The sequence below is a fragment of the Typopeltis vanoorti genome, chromosome 17, assembly GCF_054136105.1.
Source record: "Typopeltis vanoorti isolate ZY-2024b chromosome 17, IOZ_Tvanoo_1.0, whole genome shotgun sequence".
Taxonomy (NCBI): Eukaryota; Metazoa; Arthropoda; class Arachnida; order Uropygi; family Thelyphonidae; genus Typopeltis; species Typopeltis vanoorti.
The window spans coordinates 100,685,810-100,709,906 of NC_143565.1; the positions used below are offsets into that span (position 1 = coordinate 100,685,810).

The 24,097-nt window shown below is 34.3% G+C and overlaps 1 protein-coding gene across 7 annotated transcripts in view; it reads left to right on the plus strand.

The window, feature by feature from the left end:
• Window positions 1-24,097, plus strand: part of Nin (blastoderm-specific gene 25D) — a 511,736-nt gene that overhangs the window by 481,865 nt on the left and 5,774 nt on the right. For 5 of the 7 annotated variants that reach the window (XM_090406751.1, XM_090406750.1, XM_090406752.1 and 2 more), the window contains 4 exons: window positions 2,649-2,832; window positions 7,965-8,033; window positions 11,596-12,441; window positions 20,715-20,809. In XM_090406751.1, the coding sequence (XP_090262877.1) occupies window positions 2,649-2,832; window positions 7,965-8,033; window positions 11,596-12,441; window positions 20,715-20,809 (1,194 nt within the window). Of the gene's footprint in view, window positions 1-2,648; window positions 2,833-7,964; window positions 8,034-11,595; window positions 12,442-20,714; window positions 20,836-24,097 lie in introns of all 7 variants that reach the window. The other 2 variants (XM_090406753.1, XM_090406754.1) reach the window with 2 other exon arrangements.

The window sequence follows — 24,097 nt, forward strand, 5'->3', positions numbered from 1 at the left end:
GATGAAATTTAGGATGGTGCAGCTTTTTTAGTATATTTTGTATTTTGTGCAGTTGTTTGTAGGAGTTTTTTTTTTTTTTTAATCTCTCTAGTGACACTGTATTTTGTTATCTTTCATTCATGGTTGAATTAATGAAGGAAACTTATAGAGTATGGATATGAAGCAGAGGTGAGATATTTCTGCATATAATTCCCATGCTCAAGTGCCCAAACTTCATTCCAGGCATGGCCTAGTAGAGTAAGCAGAAACAGCAGAATTATTCACAAACTGATCAGGAAGACTCCAAATGCATTACCACCTGTTTGTAGTCCCATGTACTATCTAGTTGCTGGCCTATGGAAACCACTTTATGTTGTTTGCTCATATGGAGGAGGAGGTGCTGGCTTTCTAATTTATTAATAATGGTGTATTGAGCATGTCTAGCAAGGCAGTCATCTTCATTGCATATGGGAAGAAATGAGGGCACAGAAACATATTCTGGGTAGTGGTGTTTTGCTGGGTAGCCAAAGTCATCTACCACCTGGAGTTCTAGTTGGCATTTCCTCCAACTAGGGAAGATATGCCTATAAGGCAGGAATACACACATCACCAGAGCCTTGTTTGTGGAAGCAGGCCATACCATGGGAAACTGAGGTTGACTTGACTAGGAGACATTATATATTGCACATCACTAGCCCATTATTTGCTGATAATGATGCAAATTTGGAAGCATGATAATGAATGACTGATATATTGTTCCCTTAAGAAAACTTTAACATATTGGTATTGTAAGCAACTGAGAATGGATATCAAGTCATTGTTGCAAATATTGGATTTGAAAAGACTACTTGTTATACGCTACATTGATAGAATTGCATACTCATAAGTTGAAGCAAGAGATCTGGGGTGATTGTGGATGAGATTGGGATCAAGCAGACAATTTGCAGAAGATGTGTAGTGATGTAGATTATTATTATTATTATTATTATTATTACATGATACCACCACTACCACATTGAATTCCAGGACTTATTTGCCCCACTGTACACTATATAATTCTCTGTGCATTACTATATACTGCATACTACACATTATTTGTCTTCTAACTGCACGTGTTGTCTGATTTCTGATTTGCATGTTTTGTGGGAAGAAAAATCTGAGCAAACAATGTCTGTCTTGTGAGTTTAACTTGCTTACTTGCCTTCCTTTGAAATGACCACATAAAGATTCCTCATATCTAATGAGTTTTGAACCTGGGTTTTTCTAGTTAAAGAGTAATGTCCTGTTATTCTTCCAGTGGCACTACACTGCATTTCTACGATAACTACAGAGATAGTGACACATAGAAATAAGATATATTCCTTTGTATAAATCAAAACCTTATGGCTTTGATTAGGACACATCTGGATTGTTGTTTATACATATGGTCATTAGATTTTCTGAACTCAGAGAAAATAGTGATTAAATTTCAAAAACAAAGATAACATCAAGTTTGTGCATTACTCACCAAGGAAAAATGTAGTATATAGTTTGAATATGTAGAGTAGAAGAATTATTATTGAGAAATAATAAATGCTTTAGACACCATAAAGCATTTATTGTATCACTCCCTAAACTCATTTACTCTGCACACTCACGTCCCTCTCAGGCAATACATTCTATGTACTTATTACTCTCTATACAAAAAAATACTAACTTTCTCTCTCTCTCTCTCTCTCTTATGATGGAAACATAAATTAGTGGGAAGATCATGGTAGATCAGAAAAAGATGATTCTTATAAAATAAGCAAAAATATTATTTTTATATTATTATATATTATTATGTGATTTTTTCATGGAGTCCAAGAACTCATCACAGGACACTGTACTTTACACTACATAACCCATCATCTACACTACATAATCTTCCATCTATATACTATGCCAACTACTGCTCATTAATAGTATTTTTGTCTTCTAATTATGTGTGTTCTCTGGCTAATTAGCCTGTATGTTGGATAAAAAAAAAGTTTCTGGGAGAAGAAAAATCTGCTCTCCCTGAGATTGGCTAACTCTCCTTTAATTTAAGGTCCATAAAGATTCCTCACATTAGGACAAGAATTGACCTTGGGTCTTCTCAATTCAAAGGGCACAGTATCCTGTCATTCTTTCAGCTGCACTAATTACATTACATTACATTACAGACACCATAGTAATTGAGTTTGGAGAGTTTCATCATGTATTATACTCTCTATAATCTGAAAATTAGTCTTAATAAGATAAGATGGCTAACCTAAGACCATCTATTCCTGTTGAATGCAATATTCATGTATGTACTAGTTTGCTTATTTTGAAGGACAAAAATCATTGATTTTAGTTACCAAGACCAAAATCAATGCCATAACTTTACGTGAAAAGTACCTATTGAAGATGAGTTATGAATAAATATTCTAGGTGCTTTTCAGGTAAAGTTATGGCATTGATTTTGGTCTTGGTAAGTAAAATCAATGATTTTTGTCCTTCAAAATAAGCAAACTAGTACAAAGATGAATATTGCATCCAACAGGTACAGATAGTCTTAGGGTAGCCATCTTATCCTATTAAAACTAATTTTTAGAAATCAATTAACTTAGCTGTAATAGGTCACTAGACCTGACAGTGAAAAGGAAAATTATTTTTGAAATTTTCAGGATCTTCAGGATAGAATTGATGAGCTCACTCTTGAACTGGAAAATTGTCAGCAGCAACAAGTATGTGGAAGTACACATAGTCCTGGAGGTAAAAAACACCAACGGACAGGTTCCTGGTTATCTGACTATAGGAAAGGCAGTGGTCCTATATGTCTCAAAAGAAGGGGTAGTGGATCATCAACAGGTAAATTAATTCCATTCATATATATCTTGTATTATAATAAAATACTTTTATTTTTAATAATAAATTATAATAAATAAATAATAATAATAACAACAAAGTAATAAATTGCAACTACAAATTCATATAACAAACACAGAACCTCAACACTTATGAACATCTTATGCTACTCTTGAGGTTCACTAATATGATGCACAACAGAAAGTATTTAGTGTCCAGTAATTGCTTCCCTCTCTGTCATGTTGAATATTCTTTAGTTGTTGAATATATTCTTATTTATCAACAACTGTTCAAGCAGAAAATGTACAGGTCAAGCAGATCAAAGCTCTTCATGTCTGTCTTTCCTTCCAAATTCTTTCTCCGTGAACACTGTTCCATTTCAGGTTTCTAGATCTTATTTGGTCTCTCCACCTTTTCCATGGTCTTTCTCTTAGTCTCATCCTGCAAATTTAATTTTATATGTTAGCCTTTCTAAATTCATTCTCTTTATATGTCTAGACTGCTTCAAGCAAGAGTTCACAAGCATTTCTTGAACACTTTCTGGTCCCAAACCATTGCTGGTGTGTGCATTTCTTTTTTTGTCTTTCCTTGTTTTTGCCAACATTCTTCTTAAAACTTTCATTTTTATTGCTTGTATCCTAATTATGTCTCTTTTTTTTTTTTGTTAGTTTCCATGTCTCTACTGCATAAGACAACAGAATGGGCAAAAAAAGTAACTTCTGTGAAAATCAAGTTTGCAGTTCAGTGGAACCTCACTGTTCCAGAGTACACTGACACTTCTAAAAAAAAAAAAAATATATATATAAAAAAGCTTTATCCCAGTGAAACCCTTATCTCCTTATCTAAACTTCAATCACAAAAAAGTATACTCCCCAGATATTTGAATATTTTTTTTTCACTACTCTTAATAACGTTAATGTTTACATTTTCTCTGTGATTTAGAACCATGTTCTCATGCTTTCCACTATTAATGTGTAATCGAATATACTGCTGACCATATTGTACGTATTTTGAGGGGAGTAAAAAAAAAATAGAACAGTGTATGTAAATATGCTGTTCTTTTTTTTATTATTATTACCCTTGAAATGTGGAAAACAGAGCCATAGTAATGGTGAAGGTGCTAAAAGTAGCAAAGAAAGAAAAATAAATATTGATTTCATAGAAACGAAACTGGACATAAGTGATGTGAAAACGCTACATTTCTTGCTTCATCTAGTCACATTTATAATGTTGATTGTTTTATTTTGTTTGCAGCAAACTTCAAAGACGAACAAAAAATTTTTGATTATATGGGTTTACAGTGATACTACTGGACCTTGCCAAGGCCTTTGATAGGATACCACATGGAACCCTAATCAGTAAACTGGAGCAGATGGGTATAGATATAGGGTTGGTGAGATGAATAAGAGGGTGGTTGAAGGAGAGATATCAAAGAGTGGTTTATTCAGGAGTGGAGTCTAAAAGATGTCTTGTGACTAGTGGAGTGCCACAGGGCTCTGTTCTTGGACCACTGCTTTTCAATTTGTTCATCAATGATATTGGAAAGGATCTGAGAGGAAGTGTTCACTTGTTTGCTGATGATGCAAAGTTGGATAGAGCAATTGTGAGTGCACAAGATGTCAAAATTTTACAGGATGATTTGGATAGATTGGAGGACTGGGCTAGGAAAAATGGATGTCAATTTAATGTGGCAAAGTGTAAGGTTATGCACTTTGGGGTGAAAAGAATAGCAGCAGTATATCGCATTGGTGGAATCATACTCCAGGAGATTGATGAGGCCAGGGATTTGGGAGTGTTGGTGGATAGGGAGTTGAAGTTTAGGGGGCACATTGCAAAAGTAACTAAAACAGCTCACCAAATCACTTGGCTTCTGAAAAATACTTTAACATGCAGAGACGAACAAGTTGTTGTTCCTCTGTATCGAGCCTTGATAAGACCCCATCTGGACTTCTGTGCCCAGCTATGGGCACCAGGGTTTCTTCGTGATGGGGAGGAAGTGGAGAGGGTCCAGAGACGAGTGACCACGATGATAGCAGGTCTGTGGAATGAACCTTATGAGAATAGGTTGAAGATTTGTGGGTTGCAGAAATTGGACGATAGGCGAAGGAGGGGTGATATGATTGAGACATTCAAATTACTGAAGGGTTTTTATAAGATTGATCTAGAAGATATTTTTGAAAATATGACTGGTGGTGGGAGGACTAGGGGCCATGCATGGAAGCTGGGCAAGAGCGTGGTTGACAAGGGTGTTAGAGCTAGGTTCTTTACTTGGAGAGTGGTAAATGAGTGGAATAAGCTTCCAGAGTCTGTTGTGGGTGCTACGACCATGAATGAGTTCAAGGCAAGGTATGATAGATACTGTGTGAATGTTGAATAGTTGTTCTTGACGTGATGTTAGGGCCTCCCTCGATGAGTCTGTCGACTCCTTGGAGTTTCCCGGAACAATAATAATAATAATAATAATTATACTCATAGTGCAAGCTCTATTTGGTCCATAATTATTTGTAAAAAGGAAATATTGAAAAAATGGAACACTATTTAACAATTTGAATTCAGAATCAAATTGGAAAATGTATAGTTTTTCTGTACTGCAAACAATAGAGAGTTGATCTGCTACAAATAAATACATGAAGAAATGCAACAAAAAGTGAAAACATTTAATGCTTTTCAAATTAAATATTTTTACAATAAACTTGTATTGTAAAAACTTTCATATTAATTTATTAATATCAAAATTATAACTTTATATTGGTCATATACTAACAGTTGCATATACTGTACTTTATTTCTTTCAGTAAAGGAACTAAAAAAGATATGTTTAATTAATCTAATTAATTAGAATAAATCATTTCTGAATTATTTATTTTTACTATCTTTGTATTATGGTAAGTTATTTTAGAAAAGCATTTAACATTTTAATTTAACAATATTTTATAAAAAAAATAAATTAAACTTATGAAAATTCAGCTTGTGTGCAATTTTCCACTTCCTATTGATAGAAATACAGGCACAAATGATTGGAAACAACTTACATCTGTTTCAACTCACAGGTGTTGTTTCAAATTTCCTTGAAACAAACCTGTGAGTTGTTTCAAGAAAATCATTATTATTACTGTTATTAATATCTGACCTCCATCAAGTTAAAGGACTCATCACTGGAGATAAATGCTCTCTCATTCAGAATCATCAAATTGTACCTTAAACTCATTTACAGGTCTGCACTCACCACATTTGAAGGCAGTACATTCCATTCACCAATCACTTTCCATGCAAAGAACCTGCTGCTCACACCCTCCTTATACTATAATAAGTTTAGTTTAATCCATTATCCAAGTGTGAGCAAACAAAGTTTGTGCCTGAAAGTATCTTCAGGACTGGAGAAGGTAGTACAACACCGGGCAACTCGTTGCAAAGGTGGAGAAAGCTCTCATCACTCCTATCTCGGTATCTCCCATAAAAGCACATCTCCTTGCAGATATGTGTAATGCTATGCATTAAGGCAAGGGCCACTACCCATACCAGTTTCGACCTTTATTGAGGTCTTGTCAGTGGGAGCCAGGCCAGAAGTGGAGACACCAAGGCAGAAGCAATGAGAGGTGATCCCAACCTATAGGAGTTACCAAAGGGTGTACAACCTTATTATTAAATTACTCCAGATTCAGAGATAAGCTCTCAACCCTCCTTATACATCTGACAAGAATGGTCTCTTGTTCTACCTTCATATCCTTCTACTCTCTGAAAAATATCCTCCACATTAATATAACAACCCCTTACTGACTTATGTCTCAATCGCATCCTTTCTCCTTCTTCTATTAACAAGGTTCTGCAAATTGCATTCCCTTAATCTCTCCTCTTATAGCATCCCAACCACAAGGATCAACAGTCCACCATCACATCCACCTTGCTCTTGAGGTAGAAGAGGATCATCAAGTTGTCTTTCTAGCCCTTCTTCTTCATCAACCAGATGAAGTAGCCTTCATTGCTCTGTTTTTAGATAACCTATACTAGACTTTACATCATCCTTGTCAAAAATCTGGCATTGCTAAGACGTATAAGATGAGGTCCACTCTTCTTGCTAATGGATTCCACTAGTCTTATATCAACAATATTGTTAATAGTTACAGGGTTCCTTGTCATCTGCCTCCCAAGAAATGGTCTATCATGTTACCATTCCTTATGTTAAAGGTGTTTCAGAAAGAATAGCCAAACTGCTTAGATTAGTTGGCCAACAGATGTCCTTTTGTCTAACAGTGAGAATCCCTCCTACTTAATCTTTCAACTACACACAACACTACTTTCCTCAACACACACACACACACACACACACACACACACACACACACACACACACACACACACAGTGCCGTTTAATGTCCACCACCACTAACAATGTATTTTTTGCCTGTAAATCGTGCATGTGTTGTCTCAAGGCTTGGTTTACCTGTATATCAGACGAAAAAAACCTAAGTTTCTGAGAGAAAATGTTCCTCTACCTCCATATGAGATTGGCTAACTCACCTTTGGTCAAAGATGTCCATATAAAGATTTCTCTCATCACAATGGGAATCAAACTCAGTTTCTTTTCAATCAAAGGACACAATATCTCATTTTTTTCCCTAGTTGTGCTATGTTTGTGTTATTCAGAATTATTCAAAAGTACTTAGCCCAAATCCTTAGACTTCAGATTTATGATGAAATACAATACAATCATATCTGCTATTTTGCAATCAAGCAACCCTTTGACAATGATGATCATTTTCTCAGTTCTGACAAACTGTAAAATATGCATGAGTTAGTCTACTTTAGAACTTGTTTTACAAAACATAAACTTACTAATCTCCTGAAGTAGAAATTAATGAAGTGTAATCCATTCAAGATTATCTCATGTACTAATAAATTCATTTACAATTTATGAATTAGTGAGAATCACAGTGGTCTTCTTTGAATTAGGTTAATAGGCTGGAAAAATTTTAAGTCATACACATGAAAAATGATCATTCAGAATTACTTTTTTCCAATTAGTCCTTGTATCTACCATAAATTTCAGTATAGTGTGAGCTCATTATCATTTTTCTTTTATTTAATTTATTATTCTTTTATGCATTTTTATGATATTTTATATAATTTTATTTCAGAGGATAATTCTGATGATGATAGTCCCATGGTTGGGAAGATAAGACGAAGATTGCTATTGCATCCAGAAGGTATTTTTTTAAATATAAATATTAAAAAAAAAAAAGGCACTAAATTAGATACAAATATCCTATCAGTAGCATATTATAGGATCAAAGGATGATCATGGTATCTGGACCTCCCCTAAAATGGATATAACTTTGATGCTAAAATATCCGTGCACCAATTTGTTACTGTCTGAAAATTGCTAACTCTGCTAACCTAAGTTGTTTCCAAGTATATCATAATTATAGTAAATTAGCTTATGGAAAATTTAGTTAGTAATAAAAAGACAAAATAAAAGGTTTTGTAGTTGGTTTAGATCTGATTGATTGGCATGTAATGAGACAAGTTTACATAATACTGTGGAAATAAATCTGAACATTGTTGTTATATTAAATTTTGGTTACTATTTTATAATTCAAATTAAGTGGATATTGAATCCAACATTATTTCAAAGCCGAATATAGAAACTATAAAAGTTTCGGCAGATCCAAGCATAAGCAAACCTTTCATAACAGGGTAACTCATAGTAAAGGTGGAGTAAGATCTGATCACTATCCTTAGTATTTCTCATAATGTAAAACATATCTCCTAGTGGATATGTATGATGTTATACATTATGAGGGGGGGTCACTACCCAGACCGGTTTCGACCTTTGTTGAGGTCTTGTCAGTGCGAGCCAGACCCAGATGTAAATACTCAGGTTGAAGTGATGCAGAACTTATACTTTACCATACGAGTTGCTAAAAAAGGTGTCACATCACAAAAGGCACCAAGAATTACTGAAATAAAGAGACCATAGGCTTCTCTTTGGCGATGCAAAATTATTCAAATTAAGTGAATATTGAATCCAACATTATTTCAAAGCCGAATAGAGAAACTACAAGAGTTTCGTGCCAAACATAGAAACTATAAAAGTTTCAGCGGATCCAAGCATAAGCAACCTTTCATAACAGGGGCACTATTTGATAATATATTAAAAGTGTACAAAAATTCATCTCAGCAGAACCTTGTTTGTAAACGTTTACATTTTTGCTTATATTTTTAATTTAAAATAACCACTTTCAACTGATATAATGTAAAAAAATACTCTATAATAAGTCAAAATGTAATTATATAGATATAGTGGATATTAAAGATTCAACATTATTTCAAAATGTTAATTTTTTTGACAGATAATTCTATTATCTGTCAAAAAGTTATCAGTACTTTGAGGAAAACCTGCATACTCATGATGTTGTCTCTTTATATTTGCATTAATTTTGGTATTTTCCTATCACTGTTGTATATAGTATTCAACAATATAAATTTCCTTATAAAAACCTAAAGATTTTTTTTTCATTTTAATCTTTATTATTGATTAAGTTCCCCTTCTCTTATGTTTGATCTTTTGCCACTGGCGAGGAAAATTAACATACATTTAATTGGCTTATGCATCACTATTATATCTGATATCTTTCCTTTATCATCTGATAATCAAACTCTATAATTTAGTGTCTCTACAAAACTTACTTCTCCAAAGTTCTAATTTCATTTTAATTACTTGCTCTGGACTGGCATCCACTATTTTCTCATTACCAAGAAAGTATGTTTCCAGATTTTTGCATACTAATCAGTATATGATCATCAAGAATTTTTTAAAACATGAAAAATTTCCAATTAATTTACTCATTACAATTTAATCTACATTGAAAATACTACAGCATATTTTTTTTGTGTGTGTGTGTGGTATGTTCGGCACGTTGCCATTCAGCAGTGATCTGATGTTGTGTTCATTGTTTGATGAAATATCTACTGTGGTGTCAAAAAAAAAAAAAAATGTATTTTGGTCCTGTATATGAGAAAATACACCCAGTTAAAATGTTCCCACAAAAGAAATTCCTCAATGCAGGCATTTCACACAAAAAATGTAAAGCTTCTGCTAATGCCACTAGCATATTTATAACATGCTTATAATTATTACAAATGCCACTATGCTGTTATTAGTTGAGCTGATTAATTTTGTGATATAGTGCAGTGTATAATGCCATCCTTTATTATCACCACAATTAAAACTAGTTCTGTTTTTTTGGTGTGTGCGTGCGTGCATGCACATGTGTATTATAAATTTAGTTTATTCATGATTGTTTGCATCGTATAATTTCATAATGAATTGTTCTGTCTAACTCTGCTTAAAATCATTTGATTTTAATCAAAATTAAAGTGACTCGACAATCGTTAGTAAAAATTCCAAATTCTCAATTTCATGAATTTTCCAATCCAAAGTAGAGTTGTTATATGCATACATGCAAATGGATGATTGGTTGACAGCAAAAGTCATAATGTGCCTCAAAGGTTACAGCAGTACGCAAGTGTGAATGGATGGATAAACAAAACAGATCCTATTAGATGCTTTATATGCATGCTGTGAAATACGAAATATATTTTTAGAAAGTATATAGAAGAGTTGACTGTGCCTACAATGTTATTGTTTAATGAGATTTATAATTGGAAGGGTCACAAACGTGAGTGGAAGGAGGAAAAATTTTGTCATTGTGAAGAGTGGTCCTAAGATAAGTATAGATGAGTCTCTATATCTGCAGTTGTTAAGATATTAGAAAAATTCATTAAGATTTGAATACAGTGTTGTGCTGTGTATACAGCAGGTTAGCATGGATTTGTGGAGGGTAGTTCTTTCTTGGATAATCTGCTTACATTTTATTTTAAAAAATAACAAATTTGTAAAATAAGAAAGACTCATATTTGGTGTGTTATTTTTTAACTTTGCAAAGGCATTTCATAGATTGCTGTATGACAAGTTGGTGTATACAAATTGAGTGCAATAGGGACTGATAGTGGATTTAGTCATATGAATAGGAGAATAGTTGTTCTGAAAGATATTGGGATGTTGTATTTGTAGAAGAGCACAAAAAAGGGAAGGTAACCAGCACTGCGACAAGGTACTGTTCTTGGAATACTACAAATTATTTGTTAATGATATGATATTTCATGTGGATTGACTAAGGGTATTTGATTGTTTGCTGATATTAAAACATTATGCTATCAGCATTATGATAATGCAATAACCTGATCATTATAATTATTTCCTTGTAGATACCTTTATTATTACTTTTATAGTACTCTTTCTTCCAAAATCTAAGCTTTCTTCATGTCTTCCAAAACATTTAATGTGTTATAATATTTATCGTCTATATTCTTTCCAATTCGAGCTATCTTTACATAACTTAAGTTTTTCTATAGCTTTCTATAAGATCACATTCTGATTTATTACCCAAACTTTCTATATTTATTTTTTGTTTTTATAACTTTATTACTATGTGAAAGTATTAGTGATAAGTTTTTATTATATCTGAGATCCTTTATTATGTTAAGAAGAGTAACTTTCTTTTAAAAGGGAAAATAGAACTGTTCTAAGAGTGTCGGCTCGGGCATTTCATATTCAGAGTTTAATCCCTTCTTTAGCTTAAAATCATTTACTTTCTTGATAACTGAACATATCATTTGTACACCTTAGAAGAGTAATGGATGATTTATCCAAAATTGATGTGTGGATTATTTACAAAGGTTAATTATTACTGTGATTTCTTTCAGATCCAACAAAAGTGCCATTTGAGATAGAAAAGTTGCAAGAAAATCACAAAGAAGAAGTTGCCAAACTCAAAACAAAGTATGAAAAACTTGTAACAGATATGGAAAAGTGCTACAGCACCAAAGTTATAAACTTAGAAGCGCAGTTAGGAAAACAGACATGTAGTCAATGTAATACAGAGATCAGACATACTGATGGAGCTATTCTCAGGCTACAGGAAGAAATTCAAGAACAGAAGAAAATACAGAACATCTTAAATACAGAACTACTCGAACTTAAAGAACAGTTATCTAAAGAAATCTCACAAAAGAATGAAATTGGGTTAGAAAAAGAGCAAGCACTTGCAAAACTAAGAGAAGAATATGATGCTTTACTTCAGTGTCAAACAAGGCAATTACAGGACCAAATCAATGCTAATCGACTACTTCAGGATGATTTCAGCAAACAAAAGAATCAGATGGAACAGATATTTCAGGAAAGACAAAAGGAACTCACAAAGTCTTTGGAAGAGCAGTTTGAAAGAAAATTAATAGAGACAAAAGAAGTGAATGAGAAGGAAGCCAAAGATATGTTACATAATGGACAAGGAAACAAAAAGAACAGAAACAAAAGGTATGTAAAAATGATAGAGGAGGACTCCAACCACAGTGATCTCGCAATGCAGCTAAGACAGGAAGTTAATAAAGTGTTACAGTCTTGTTCTGTTAGTAATATCTCATTCCTCCAAGAAAAGTTGGAGGATTTAGTACTGCAGTTTTTGAGGACTGTTGAAACCAAGCTGGAGACTTTATATCTTCAGGATCAAGACAGACTAAAGCAACAGTGGGAAGAAGAGATTGGACAGTTACGTAAGTAACCTTAATTATTTCTTTAATTTTGCATTTCTAACTCTTCTCCCAATCCCTCAGAAATTTATTTCTTCTTGGATCCCTTTCTTTCTATCCAAGACTCCTTAAAAATAAAGCTGGTGTAACATCGTCATTTATTATAGTAATAATCTTTGCTGGATGTGGCTTTAAAAAAGGTTTGCATTGTTTATATAATGTATTTGGGATAATGATAAAATAAGGACCGAGAAAACGAAAATTATTATCAATTGCAATTGTAAGAAAACTTTTATGTGTAGACCAGGTAATAATTTCTTGAAACTTATATTTTATAAAATAATGTTATTTTAATGATTTATTATTTAGTCTTATAGTCAAGTATTCTTATTTACAATTATGCTTTCTTGTCCTCTCTTTCTTAACTGCTGTACCTCCTTGCATCATTTAATTGTTTATGGAATGCTTTTTTTTTGAAAGGGAGGGAAAAGAGACTAGAAAAAGTCTTCTGTGACAACTTGAACTATTATCAATGGGAAAGGGCATGGTTCTCTCATGGAGCTTATTATTATTATTATTATTATTATTATTATTTTGACACCTCCAGGGAGTCCAAAGACTCATCGAGGGAGAGTGTGCCGACAGCATCGAACGATTGGTCCCCTTCCAACTACTAACCGCGCTCAAACTTACTTAACTGAGCCATTAGTAGCAGAGGCTCTACCAATCGACCAACCTTCGCCGGCTCTTAGCATACAAGTATTATTACGTATACATAAAAATAAACTTCTGCTTGCTTTTTCCTTAGAAGTTTATAAATATGCTTCTCCAAGTCAAATTTCCACTAAGTACTCTGAAGCACATAATACAAATTTTAAAAAAAAAAATGATAAAACTTTCACTATATGTTACAAGTTTAGTCTTGAGTATAAGGCATATTTAAAAGACATTTTGATAAGAATTGATTCAAAACTGCATCCAGAAATATTTTAGGGGATTATTGGAAAGTAAATAGGATTTAGGATTTTTTTTACTATCATTTTATTAGTTGAATATTTTTACTTTGAAAAAATATTTTTGAGCTTTTAAGGATTTAAAACAGTAAATATATCTGGACTTGGATAGCTGTTTTGAATTAATGAAAATGTCTTGTCGAAAAAAAAAAAAGGTAATAAGAAATAGCAAAGGATTGAGAACTTGGATATCTTTATTCACTTCATAAAAAAATGCTTTTTAAACTCCTAAAATTTGGTCTTTCATAAATTGATAAACTTTTTCTCTTAATCCTGTTTGCAATTTAATATAATACAATAACAACACTCAATGGTTTTAGTTAGCCATCAACTTAATGTAGTAAGTTGATGCTTACTACATCAAATCTTGCCATGGGCATGAATGTTTGTGATTATCTTTGGGTGGGAGATGAATTTCATTGCCTAGTGGGAGATTACCTCCCCACTTAAGGGAGTCCTGAAGTGGCTTGTTTAGTCTTTAGAGCAAGTTTCCAAAGCTGGTAAAAATATAAATACAAAAAAAAAAATAGAAAAAAAAAAAAACTTATTTCACCCATGGTACGATTGTATTATAGATTCACAAATAAACCTTCTGTGGGTGGAAACCACATAAAAAAGGGGGGAGTATCAAATCGAAATATATACTTTCTTTATTAATGTCACAACCTTTTTTTTTCTGGTCTGATAGTACTTTTTTTTTTTTACCTTTCCTTCATATAATACAAGATTTTTCTATACCTCTAGTGTTAAATTAAGCTGTTTATAACGTTTTTGATTCATATTGCTTTGCTGTGCTATAATAGAACTTATATGCCATTAATTGTTGAACTTCAAAAAAATAAATGGGCACTGAACAGTTTACATTATTTATACGAGCCTTTAAGTGGCAAAAATTGAGAAAAAAAAATTAATAACTATTTAGTGGAGTATGTTATTGTTATTTAGAATACCTTCACACAGTCCAAGGACTAATTGTAAGATACAACTCACCATGTACACTTTTTATGTAATCCACCAATTACACAATCCACCATCCACACAATATGCCATCTCTGGTACCATTGATTTGTCTTAGGCAAATCAATGAAAACTGTAATCTTCATTGAATGCACTTTCTTGCATTCCTGAATTCAGTTAGTTAATATTATACCTGTTCTTAACGTGGTCTCTTCACTCTACATCTATGAACCCGATAAATCAAATAAAATTACAGTTTTCATTGATTTGCCTAAGACAAATCAATGGTACCAGAGATCAAAGGATCTGATCTCTGGTACCTTTTCTGAAACCTATCTGTTCTTCAGGCATTTTTAGCGTTTGGCTTCAACTTTCAGCAGAATATTGCTTGCAGGAGAGATTAAACTGTTCTATGGTTCTTGGAGTTCTTCATATCTCTCTTCTTGTGCAATAGTACGAATACTGATTCTTCCAGTCTCTAGATCATACTTCCGTCTCCAGACCCTTACAGTTGCTCTGTGAAACACTTATTGCTCCATAACTACCTCTGCCGAATTCCATCTGCATCCAGTGTCTTATTATTAATCTCCTTAACTGCTCTTTCATCTTCTTGCATGAGTTGAAGTACTTCGTTCCCCCCCCCCCCCCCCCACACCCACCACCACCACCCAGAAAGAGAGGACTCTTCCAATTCTATCTTTTTTTTTTTTTTTTTTTAATCTCCTGTTCTTCCATTAGTACTGTGCCATTCTTGACCTCAGTGCAGATTTAAACTTGTAATGACGGTAACGATATTAGCTGATTTATTCACGTTTAATGTTGGCTGTTGGACGAAGTCTTCATGCGGAGAAGACAGCTCATTGCAGAGCTGTCTGTATAATATGGGGGAATATAATCACTTTCATAAACTCTAGTATTTTTTTTTTAGTAGCACAAACAGTACTTTGCCCAATGTTTATTTAAGAATTTGGCACGTACAATTTCAGTTATTCAGCATTTTATCAACAGACTTATTTTGTACAGTTCGATTTTGAATACAAGGACTGTCGTTATAAGCCATCCATTTTTCGTTTCATGTTGTTCTCACACTAAGTAACTTGGTTTCTTAGAATCTTGATTATTACTTAAGACAGGATTGTTAATCCTATCTGCATTGCAGCAAATTGCGTGGTGGGTTTGCGGGATGAAAAATCCAAGTTTTCGAGTGAAAAAAATGCATCTACTGCCGTATTCACCTTCATTAGGATTTCAACAGGTGGCGACTATTAAATATTTGAAAAATGCAATTATCTTTTTTTTTTCACAGCTTCAGACAACGATGTTGTTGAAAAATTGACTGTGGTTTAGTCAACTCAGATTCTAGATCCAGATCTAATTTATCAAAATAACTTTATAAACGCTTCTTAATCTAATACTTATACTCCAATATTAGATTAATATTTGACTTCCATGTCAATATAATAATAATAATTTACCAAGCAAAGATTTATTCTTTCAGCTGCATGGTTTGTTATATGTTAGATTACAATCCAAATAGTATCAGATATTCAATTGGGTTGCTCCTTATTCAGTCTTCACTGAGGTCCCATAACGTATATGGGACCTCAGTGAATGTATTTCGTAACGTATTATGAAACACATCTTGGCGCTGATAGTTAGGAAGACCTGTGAGTTCTCTTCCGAATCCAGATTAGATAGAATCACAAAACGTTTTTAAGCTCTGTTTGTGATTTCTTGATTGCTGCTAAGCAATTATTGCTTTATGCATAGTCATACACTGTTAATTTGCTTTGCCTTTTGGATTTTCTAAGTAATCAGTTATGTATTATTTTTATTATTAAAAGAGACTTCCAGGAATTCAAGAACTCATCAATGGAGTATATATTATTTGCACCAGCTGTCATACCTGTTCTGAAATTCATTCACGCTGCTTGCACACACCACATCCAACGGCAATCCATTCCAAACACGCACCGCTACGAGAGAAAAATCTAGCCCTACCCCCTTCCTTTGATAGCATTCATTCTCAACTTCCAAGGATGCCCTCGCGTCCTTTACCCACTCTCCATAAAATGAAAAATTCCATGTACTGATAGTGGTGTAGCTAGAGCTTTTGCCGCCTTGGTCAGTCCCTGAGTTTGCCGGCCCTCTCAATACACACCAAAAATACTACAAAAAATCAAAACGACGTATAGGGAAATAAATTAAAACACTGTTTATTTTTGAAGTAAAACTTTAATTCCAACATCCTAAAATGTTATTTTTCTTGCTTTTCTGTTAGCAAAATCGTCGATGACATTGGCGAAATCTATTTCGTAGTAATGTAATTCTTAATCAATTTTATTTAGAAAAACTCCTCTCACAACTAGCAACACTTACAGCAATTGTGAGGAAAATTCGCAGTAGTATTGCAATATTTGGAACTAAGTTCTCGAGACTGTATTTTAGAATTAACTGCGAAAGTTAAAAAAAAGGTTCAAAGTGTCGCCTGGGAGGGACCGTCCCCCCCTCCCCTAGCTACGCCCCTGTCTACTGAAATTCTGCATAACTCTTTCAGAAGTTTGTAAGTCTCAACCATATCATCCCTCTTTCTCTTGTTTCTAGTGTTTGCAGTCTACAAATTCTCAATCTGTGGAATGCACAATCAGTATTCCAGAATTCTGACATCATTTTTGACACTCACCTTTGCACTGTATGAGAATCACCACGGAGACCAGACTAGCACGCAATAGTCCAAGTGAAGTCTTATCAAGGCCTTGTAAAGAGGCAAATTGATTTCCTTATCTTTACATGTCAAGGTTCATTTCTGAGCTGTATTTGCAATTTTCGCTATATGACCCTTGAACTTCCACCTCCTGTTTACTAAAACTCCAAGATCCCTAGCCTCATCAGTTTCTTTTAATCCCACCGATATAATACGACATTGAGTATCTAATCAGGTCCGGCCATTTTCACATGCCCACAATTCCAGCCTATTAAAATCATTCTGCAAGTACTGCATATCAGCAGCACTCCGGATTACACCAATTATGTTTGCATCATCAGCAAATAGTTGTATGACACATGTCAAATCTTTCCCAATGTCATTAATTTACAACTTGAATAACAATAGACTAAGCACTGATCCTTGAGGCACACTACTGGTTACTTTGATGCATCCCCCCCCCCGCACACATTCGCGACTTTTTGATATCTGTCTGTCAGTCAGCCATCCTCTTATCCATGCCAATAGTGTATAATCCAATCTCATATTCTGCAATTATATGCAACAGTCTTCCATGCTGTATTCTGTCAAAAGCCTTAGCAAAATCCAAAAGTATCATGGTGCATCCATTCCCCTTGACTAGTTCAATGGCAACATTGTTATAGAATGTAAGCATGACCTTTCCGTAGTAAATCCACGCTGTTCGTCGCAAAGTAGAGATTCGCTGTCAACCCATTTCTGAATGCGAGCCCTAACCAACTTTTCCAAAATCTTCACCACCACTCCTGAGACACTGATTGGTCGATAGTTGGATACACCAGGCTTTGCACCACCATTGTGCAATGTGATTACCATACATTCTTTTCAATTCGTGTGGAATCATTCCTGTTCTGAGACTCGAATTGTATAGCCTGGTCAAAGGAATAGCCAGTTCAGCTGAACACTCTTTTTAGCATTCGTGCTAATATCCCATCAGTTCATATTGCAGAATTTGTATTCGGTTTGTGCAACAGCTTTAGTACTTCCTCCTGCTACAGTGAAGACCCAGCGTTCAGTTCAATGTTGCATATACCAGGTTGATAGCTTTTAGCAAAATGGCTACTCATTAGTCGAACAATCACTTCTGCATCAGTTCACCCGCATACCATCTGCATTCAATAGAGTTATTCTTTCAAATTCATTCTTTCTTTTACTTGCAGCATATCAATGGAATTGTTTTAGGTTGTCTTTAACTTGCAAAGCTACTTTCTTTTCATAATCAACCAGTTTTCCGTACAGCACTTGACTCTTCTGGCCTGTTGCTTATAATTATCATAGCTGACGACAACCTTATGCACACGGTATTCCTTCCACATCATCTTTTTCTTGCGAATCTCTTGCTTAATTCGATTACACCATTTCACTCCTACTCTATTTACTCTTCGAACTCTAGGGACACATTCTGATATCGCATCATTTAAGTATTGTTTAAATGCTTCCCATGCACTTTCGATGTTCTTCCCATCCATCAACCGATATCATTACGCCGAACTCAGTTGGTCTGAATTTCCTGCTTTGTAAGTTCAGCAAACAACCTTTTATGAATGGAAAAGGTTGTTTGCTGAACTGCATTCCTAAACTTATCCACTTCCCAAGTGAGTACCGCATGATCGCTGTCACCAACCGGAGGCAGAATAGTTACATCTTTAACTGAAACGCCCTCTGATACTACTCCCTCTGTTCAAAAAGAAACCGAAAATTCTGAAAATAGAGGAAACTTGTGTTGCCACCTGTTGTATCTTTTTGTTATCAAAAGCGGCAACCTTCATTAATGTTGTGTCAACTATTTATGACATTTGTTTCATTAGAAGCCGAGTTATATTGCCTTGAGTGATTTTGACGAACGGTTGGAAAATGAGTTTCAAACAAAGAGCTGCGATTGACTTTTGTGTTAAACTTGGTAAACGTTTTACCGAAACGCATCAAATGCTTCAAAAAAGCATACGGTGATGAACGTTTATCCCGTACTCAAGTTTACGAGTGGTTTAAGCGATTTCAAAGTGGTCGTGAGACGCTTGAGTACGACGAAAAGCCGGGCCATCCAAAAACCGGACTGAGCGAAGGTAACATCCAAAAGGTGCGTGATTTCATCAAAGGAAACCCGAAATCGTACGTGAGATTGATTGAAGATGAATTGGGGATTCCGAAATCAACCGTGCACAACATTTTGACCGAGAGTTTGGGCCTTCGTAAATTGAATTCGCGATTTGTTCCCCACAAGTTGACCGACGACCAAAAAATCTATCGAATTGAACACTGCAGGGACCTCACTAAACCCGCTCGTAAGGACTCAAACTCCCATGAAATGATCGTTACTGGTGACGAAACGTGGTGTTTTGAGTATGAGCCCGAAACAAAGCGCCAGAGTGCTGAGTGAAGACCACCAGAAGAGGGGCATCCGAAAAAAAGTCGCTTGGAGAAGTAAAAGTAAAGACAATGCTGATTTGTTTCTACGATTCCAAGGGCATTATCCACAAAGAATTCGTTCCGCCTGGCCAAACGGTCAATGGTGAGTTTTATCTCGAAATTCTGAAGCGATTGGTAGCGTGAATTCGTCGCGTACGTCATGAATATCGTGACGACCGACCGTTTGGCAAAACACGCTGTCACTTTTGGCACTATAACTCGGCTTCTAATGGAACAAATGTCATAAACAGTTGACAACACTAATGAAAGGTGCCGCTTTTCGATAACAAAAATGTACAACAGGTGGCGCCACTAATTTCTTCTATTTTCGAAAAGTTCGGTTTCTTCTTGGACAGAGGGTGTATAATCAAATCTAATGCTCTTTGTTCTCGAGTTCCTTCTGTCACATACTGCTTGAGGAAGTTATCTCGCAACAGCTCAATAAATTCAGTTTCATTCCTCTCATGCGATTTCACAGCCACCCGATCAGTGTTGATAATTAAAGCCTCTCATTATGATTTCTCTTTTTGCACCCATCGTATTTATTTGGTGATACATTTCCTTCTCACTAACAACCCATCCACCAGATCTATAATAACACCCTACTATGTATTTAATCCTGTTAGACTCCATCTCACAGCAGATGGCTTCAAACTCATCACTTGAAAAACTGTTATTAGTATTGCAGTCAGAGGTCTCAACTCTAACTGGATTCAAGTCACCTGATATCATTAGCAGCACACACACACACACCCCTCTCCTATCCTTTCTAAAAATACTATACCCTTAGTATCGTATTTTTAGGATGATTAGTATGTCTGCTTTGTGTACGGATATAATAAGTTACCTGCATATTATTTTGTATCCTCTTGTGTGTGGTCTGTATGACACAGATCAACAACTTGCAGATCTCTGTTCTTATCTAGTTCCTTACTTATACAGACATGTTTACATCTTGAACTATCTGCTTATTATAGCCAACCTAATTATTTGGTTTTGCTTTAACTGTGGCGATAATAACCTAACAAAGGTCTTTTAATTTTTACTAACATCGAATGAATATTTCACAGCTCAGAAATTATTGTTGATGTTAACAGTTTAATGTTTTTCTGTGTATTAAATAATTGCTACGACTCACACACTAATTTTCTACCTCCTTCCACTGCTTTTCTGTTCAGGACAGCAACAGGTAGAAGAGCAACTAGAGATGGAACTACAGCATAAAGAGGAGCTTCAAAGACTATACAAGGAAAGTCCCTCTCTAGGACAGGAGGTGTGTGGATCAAGCCTTCAGCTTGGGTTGGGATTTAAGCATGTTTTATCCTTTCATGTCTAATCCTCTATCTTTTAGTAGTTTTTTTTTTTTTAATGAATTCTTTCTCTGCATCTAACCATTGCGAACAGTAGTATGAGTTGCATTTATTGCTTTCCTTTGCAATGCTTTTTTGTGCATGTCATTTCTTTTAACATGTTTTTATGTTAACTTTTGTGTTTGTTTAATTAATTAAAGGTAGCTTAATTAGTTGAATGTTTTCAAAAAGTTAATCCCCAGAGAACAAGGTGCTCTCGATGTACAGATTAACCGGATGAAAGGTAGTCGGTATAGTCCAATTTCACTAATGAAAAGTTTTTTTTTTAGAAGACTGTCATTATGTTTAATTGCGTTTCCTTTTTTTTATTATCATAAACTGGAATATCGAAAACTCCTGGTCGTACTTTTTATACTTTCTTGAACACACACATAGAGAAAATGAGAGGAGAAACAGTAATATTCTGTTAGTGATATCTCAGTGAATGAGTAGTTTGGCCACGTTGTCCGTTTGCCAGTTGTATATGGAGGAGCAAGAATTTTTTTTTTTTTTTTTTTTTTTAATCTATTACTTGTACGCCGATGATTTTCTTACCAACTGACAACACCAGTTTGAAACAATTAACTACATTAACTATTTCAGTTAAAGAATAAAAACAGAAACATATCTATATACTATTACAATTATTAATAAGAAATATTAAAAAAAAATTAATTTTCTGAGTCGCTTTGCCTAAAACTAAGATTTGTATTGATTACTGCTCATACACTAGTAGATTCTGCATATATGAATGTATAAAGCTTTCAAGGCTAATGTTTAAAAAATAATAAAATCAAACTTGGCTGAAAATGTTTCTATAAATTTACTAGTGACATTTGTATTAGTTGAATATAAAACTGAATGTGAATATACAAAAGTCCGAGATTCAGTTGTGTTACAGTGCACAATAAATAAACCGGTATAGCACATCCATTGCGTCGTTACAGTATGCTCCTTGTTGGCAATACAGTATCTTGGTTTGAATCCCATCAACAATGCGAAGAATCTTAGCCTGAAGGTGAGTTAGCAGGAGTTTCCATTCTGCATATGTACAAACCAAGAACGCACGCATCTTCGGACTGTCATCACCATGTAGTGATTCTTAGAGGATTAAAAAAAAAGTTTTAAACTACTTAAGATTTTGATTAATTCCAAAAGCAGATTTCTATCCGTTCTTTTCATTGATTTCATTATTATAACATTTGATGTTACTAGAATCTGCAAGCAGTTGGTTAGGATTCAGTGTTCATGGTATTCAATTATACTGTACAAACATTATTTACTATCAGTCTGCATTGTTTACAAAATAAAATAAAAGCGATTGAACTTATAATAGGAAATAAGAAAACCAAATAAGTCAACGGCTTCGGACTTGAAAAATAATTCAATACATAATAATAGAAATTGTTCGCAAAACTCTCAAATTCACTATTTCATATTTCCAAAGCGACTCAGAAAGATGGGATGTTCAGTTTATCAAAGAATGTTTTACTTTGATCCTCAGAACCCAATAGTGAAAGCATACAAGAAATACCTTAACAGTATGCACAGGGGAGAAAGAGGTGGCAAATGTTTTTTTCCTGGTGCTTATTCCGAAACTGAGATTATATTATATCTACAGTGACCACGTACGACATCATTCGTCCCCTGAGCACTAAAACTGCCGAAGATTTCAAAAGGTCAAGTGTCAGGGTTTATATAATCCACGAGTACAAAAGAATAATCCATTGACTTTCGGTTTTGATCTCTGTGTAGGTCATATAACGATTCTAAAATGTGTTTTGATGTTACGCGCTCTGTTTCTATTGAATGATTTTTTTTTTTTTTTTTTTTTTTTTTTTTTTTTTTTTTTTTTTTTTTTTTTAAGAGAGAGATGCATTTGCATCGGTAGGAAAGAATAAATAAATAAAAGTAATATACAGGTGCTGCTTCTGAACGAAATTTTCCCTACCAATATAGTATGCAATTTGTGTGTGTGTGAGAGAACGAATCACGAACAAGCCCGAGATTTTCTTGACGTATTTCACTTCTATGCAAGTTTTATAGCCGATATAGTACTTAAAAGTCAATTTAATTTAATTAAAATCAATAAATAAAGTGAAGCGTAATGTGTACGGAGCATTGTGACTGAGTGTGGCTATTTATTTCTGTTGAGATTATCAGATGCAGAATTTTCTGTTCCTTCTCGTGTAGTTTGAGAAGGAATTACGCACGATGACTGAAGTAATCAGTAAAGCAAAATATGCATCATTTCCCCACTATGCCATTTTTCTCTTATGTAAAAATAATACAAATAAGCATGCTGTTTTTAATATATTAAAACTTTTGAAGCCTAATTTCTTTTATCTGCAAAAATTGTTGTTACTTCGAATTGTAATAAATCACTTCTGCACTTCTCTGTAATGCTGTTGGCTTCGTGCTGTTTTGAAATGTGAGTCTGCCACTTCCCATTCTTTCACAAGAAAATTTTAACATTGGAGAGCTTTTTTTTTTTTAAATCGTGCATCCGAAATGAGAGGAATATTATAGGGATGGAAAAAGCTCGTCTCAAGAGCTTTTTCTCAGTAATTCATCTTTCATAGGCCTGCTGGATTTCTGGTTTGGTTCCATGAATGTAAAATCGCTTGCAAAACTGCCCTATTTATTTCCATCATATCATATGCATCGCTGCAGTACTATTTGCATTAATGCCATTTCTGCTATTGCACCACGGAGACTGCATTTGTAAAATTGAATATCTAACCACAGTTTTATCTTCTCCAACATGCATGTGTTGCCACTTTTTTTTATTCATCATTTAAAACGGAAAATACATTCATTCATACAAAGGTTTTCGGTTTGGAAATGCCTTCACACTTAATGTTTTACGTAGTGAATTTCTGTTAAGTTGAATATGTTTTTGTTTGGTTTCTTTAAGCTGTTTAATTTCAAATTTCTTTTGAATTTCTTAAAAAGTTTACGAAGCACTTATCCGTTGAAAGAATAAAAGAAAAATGTTTGTCATAATGCATACTCTTATCTCATCTATTATTTAAATCTGACAGAAATCTGCTGTCAAAGTTAGCAGAGTTTTCACAGGATGCAAACTACGAATTCAGAAAAAAAAATGAATTTAAATAATTAGTGTCGTATTTAATATTTCTTGTATCTGTTATTAAAATTGTCCAAAAAGGTAAGGAGCCCTCTGAAGTGATATCACACGATTTTCGGGA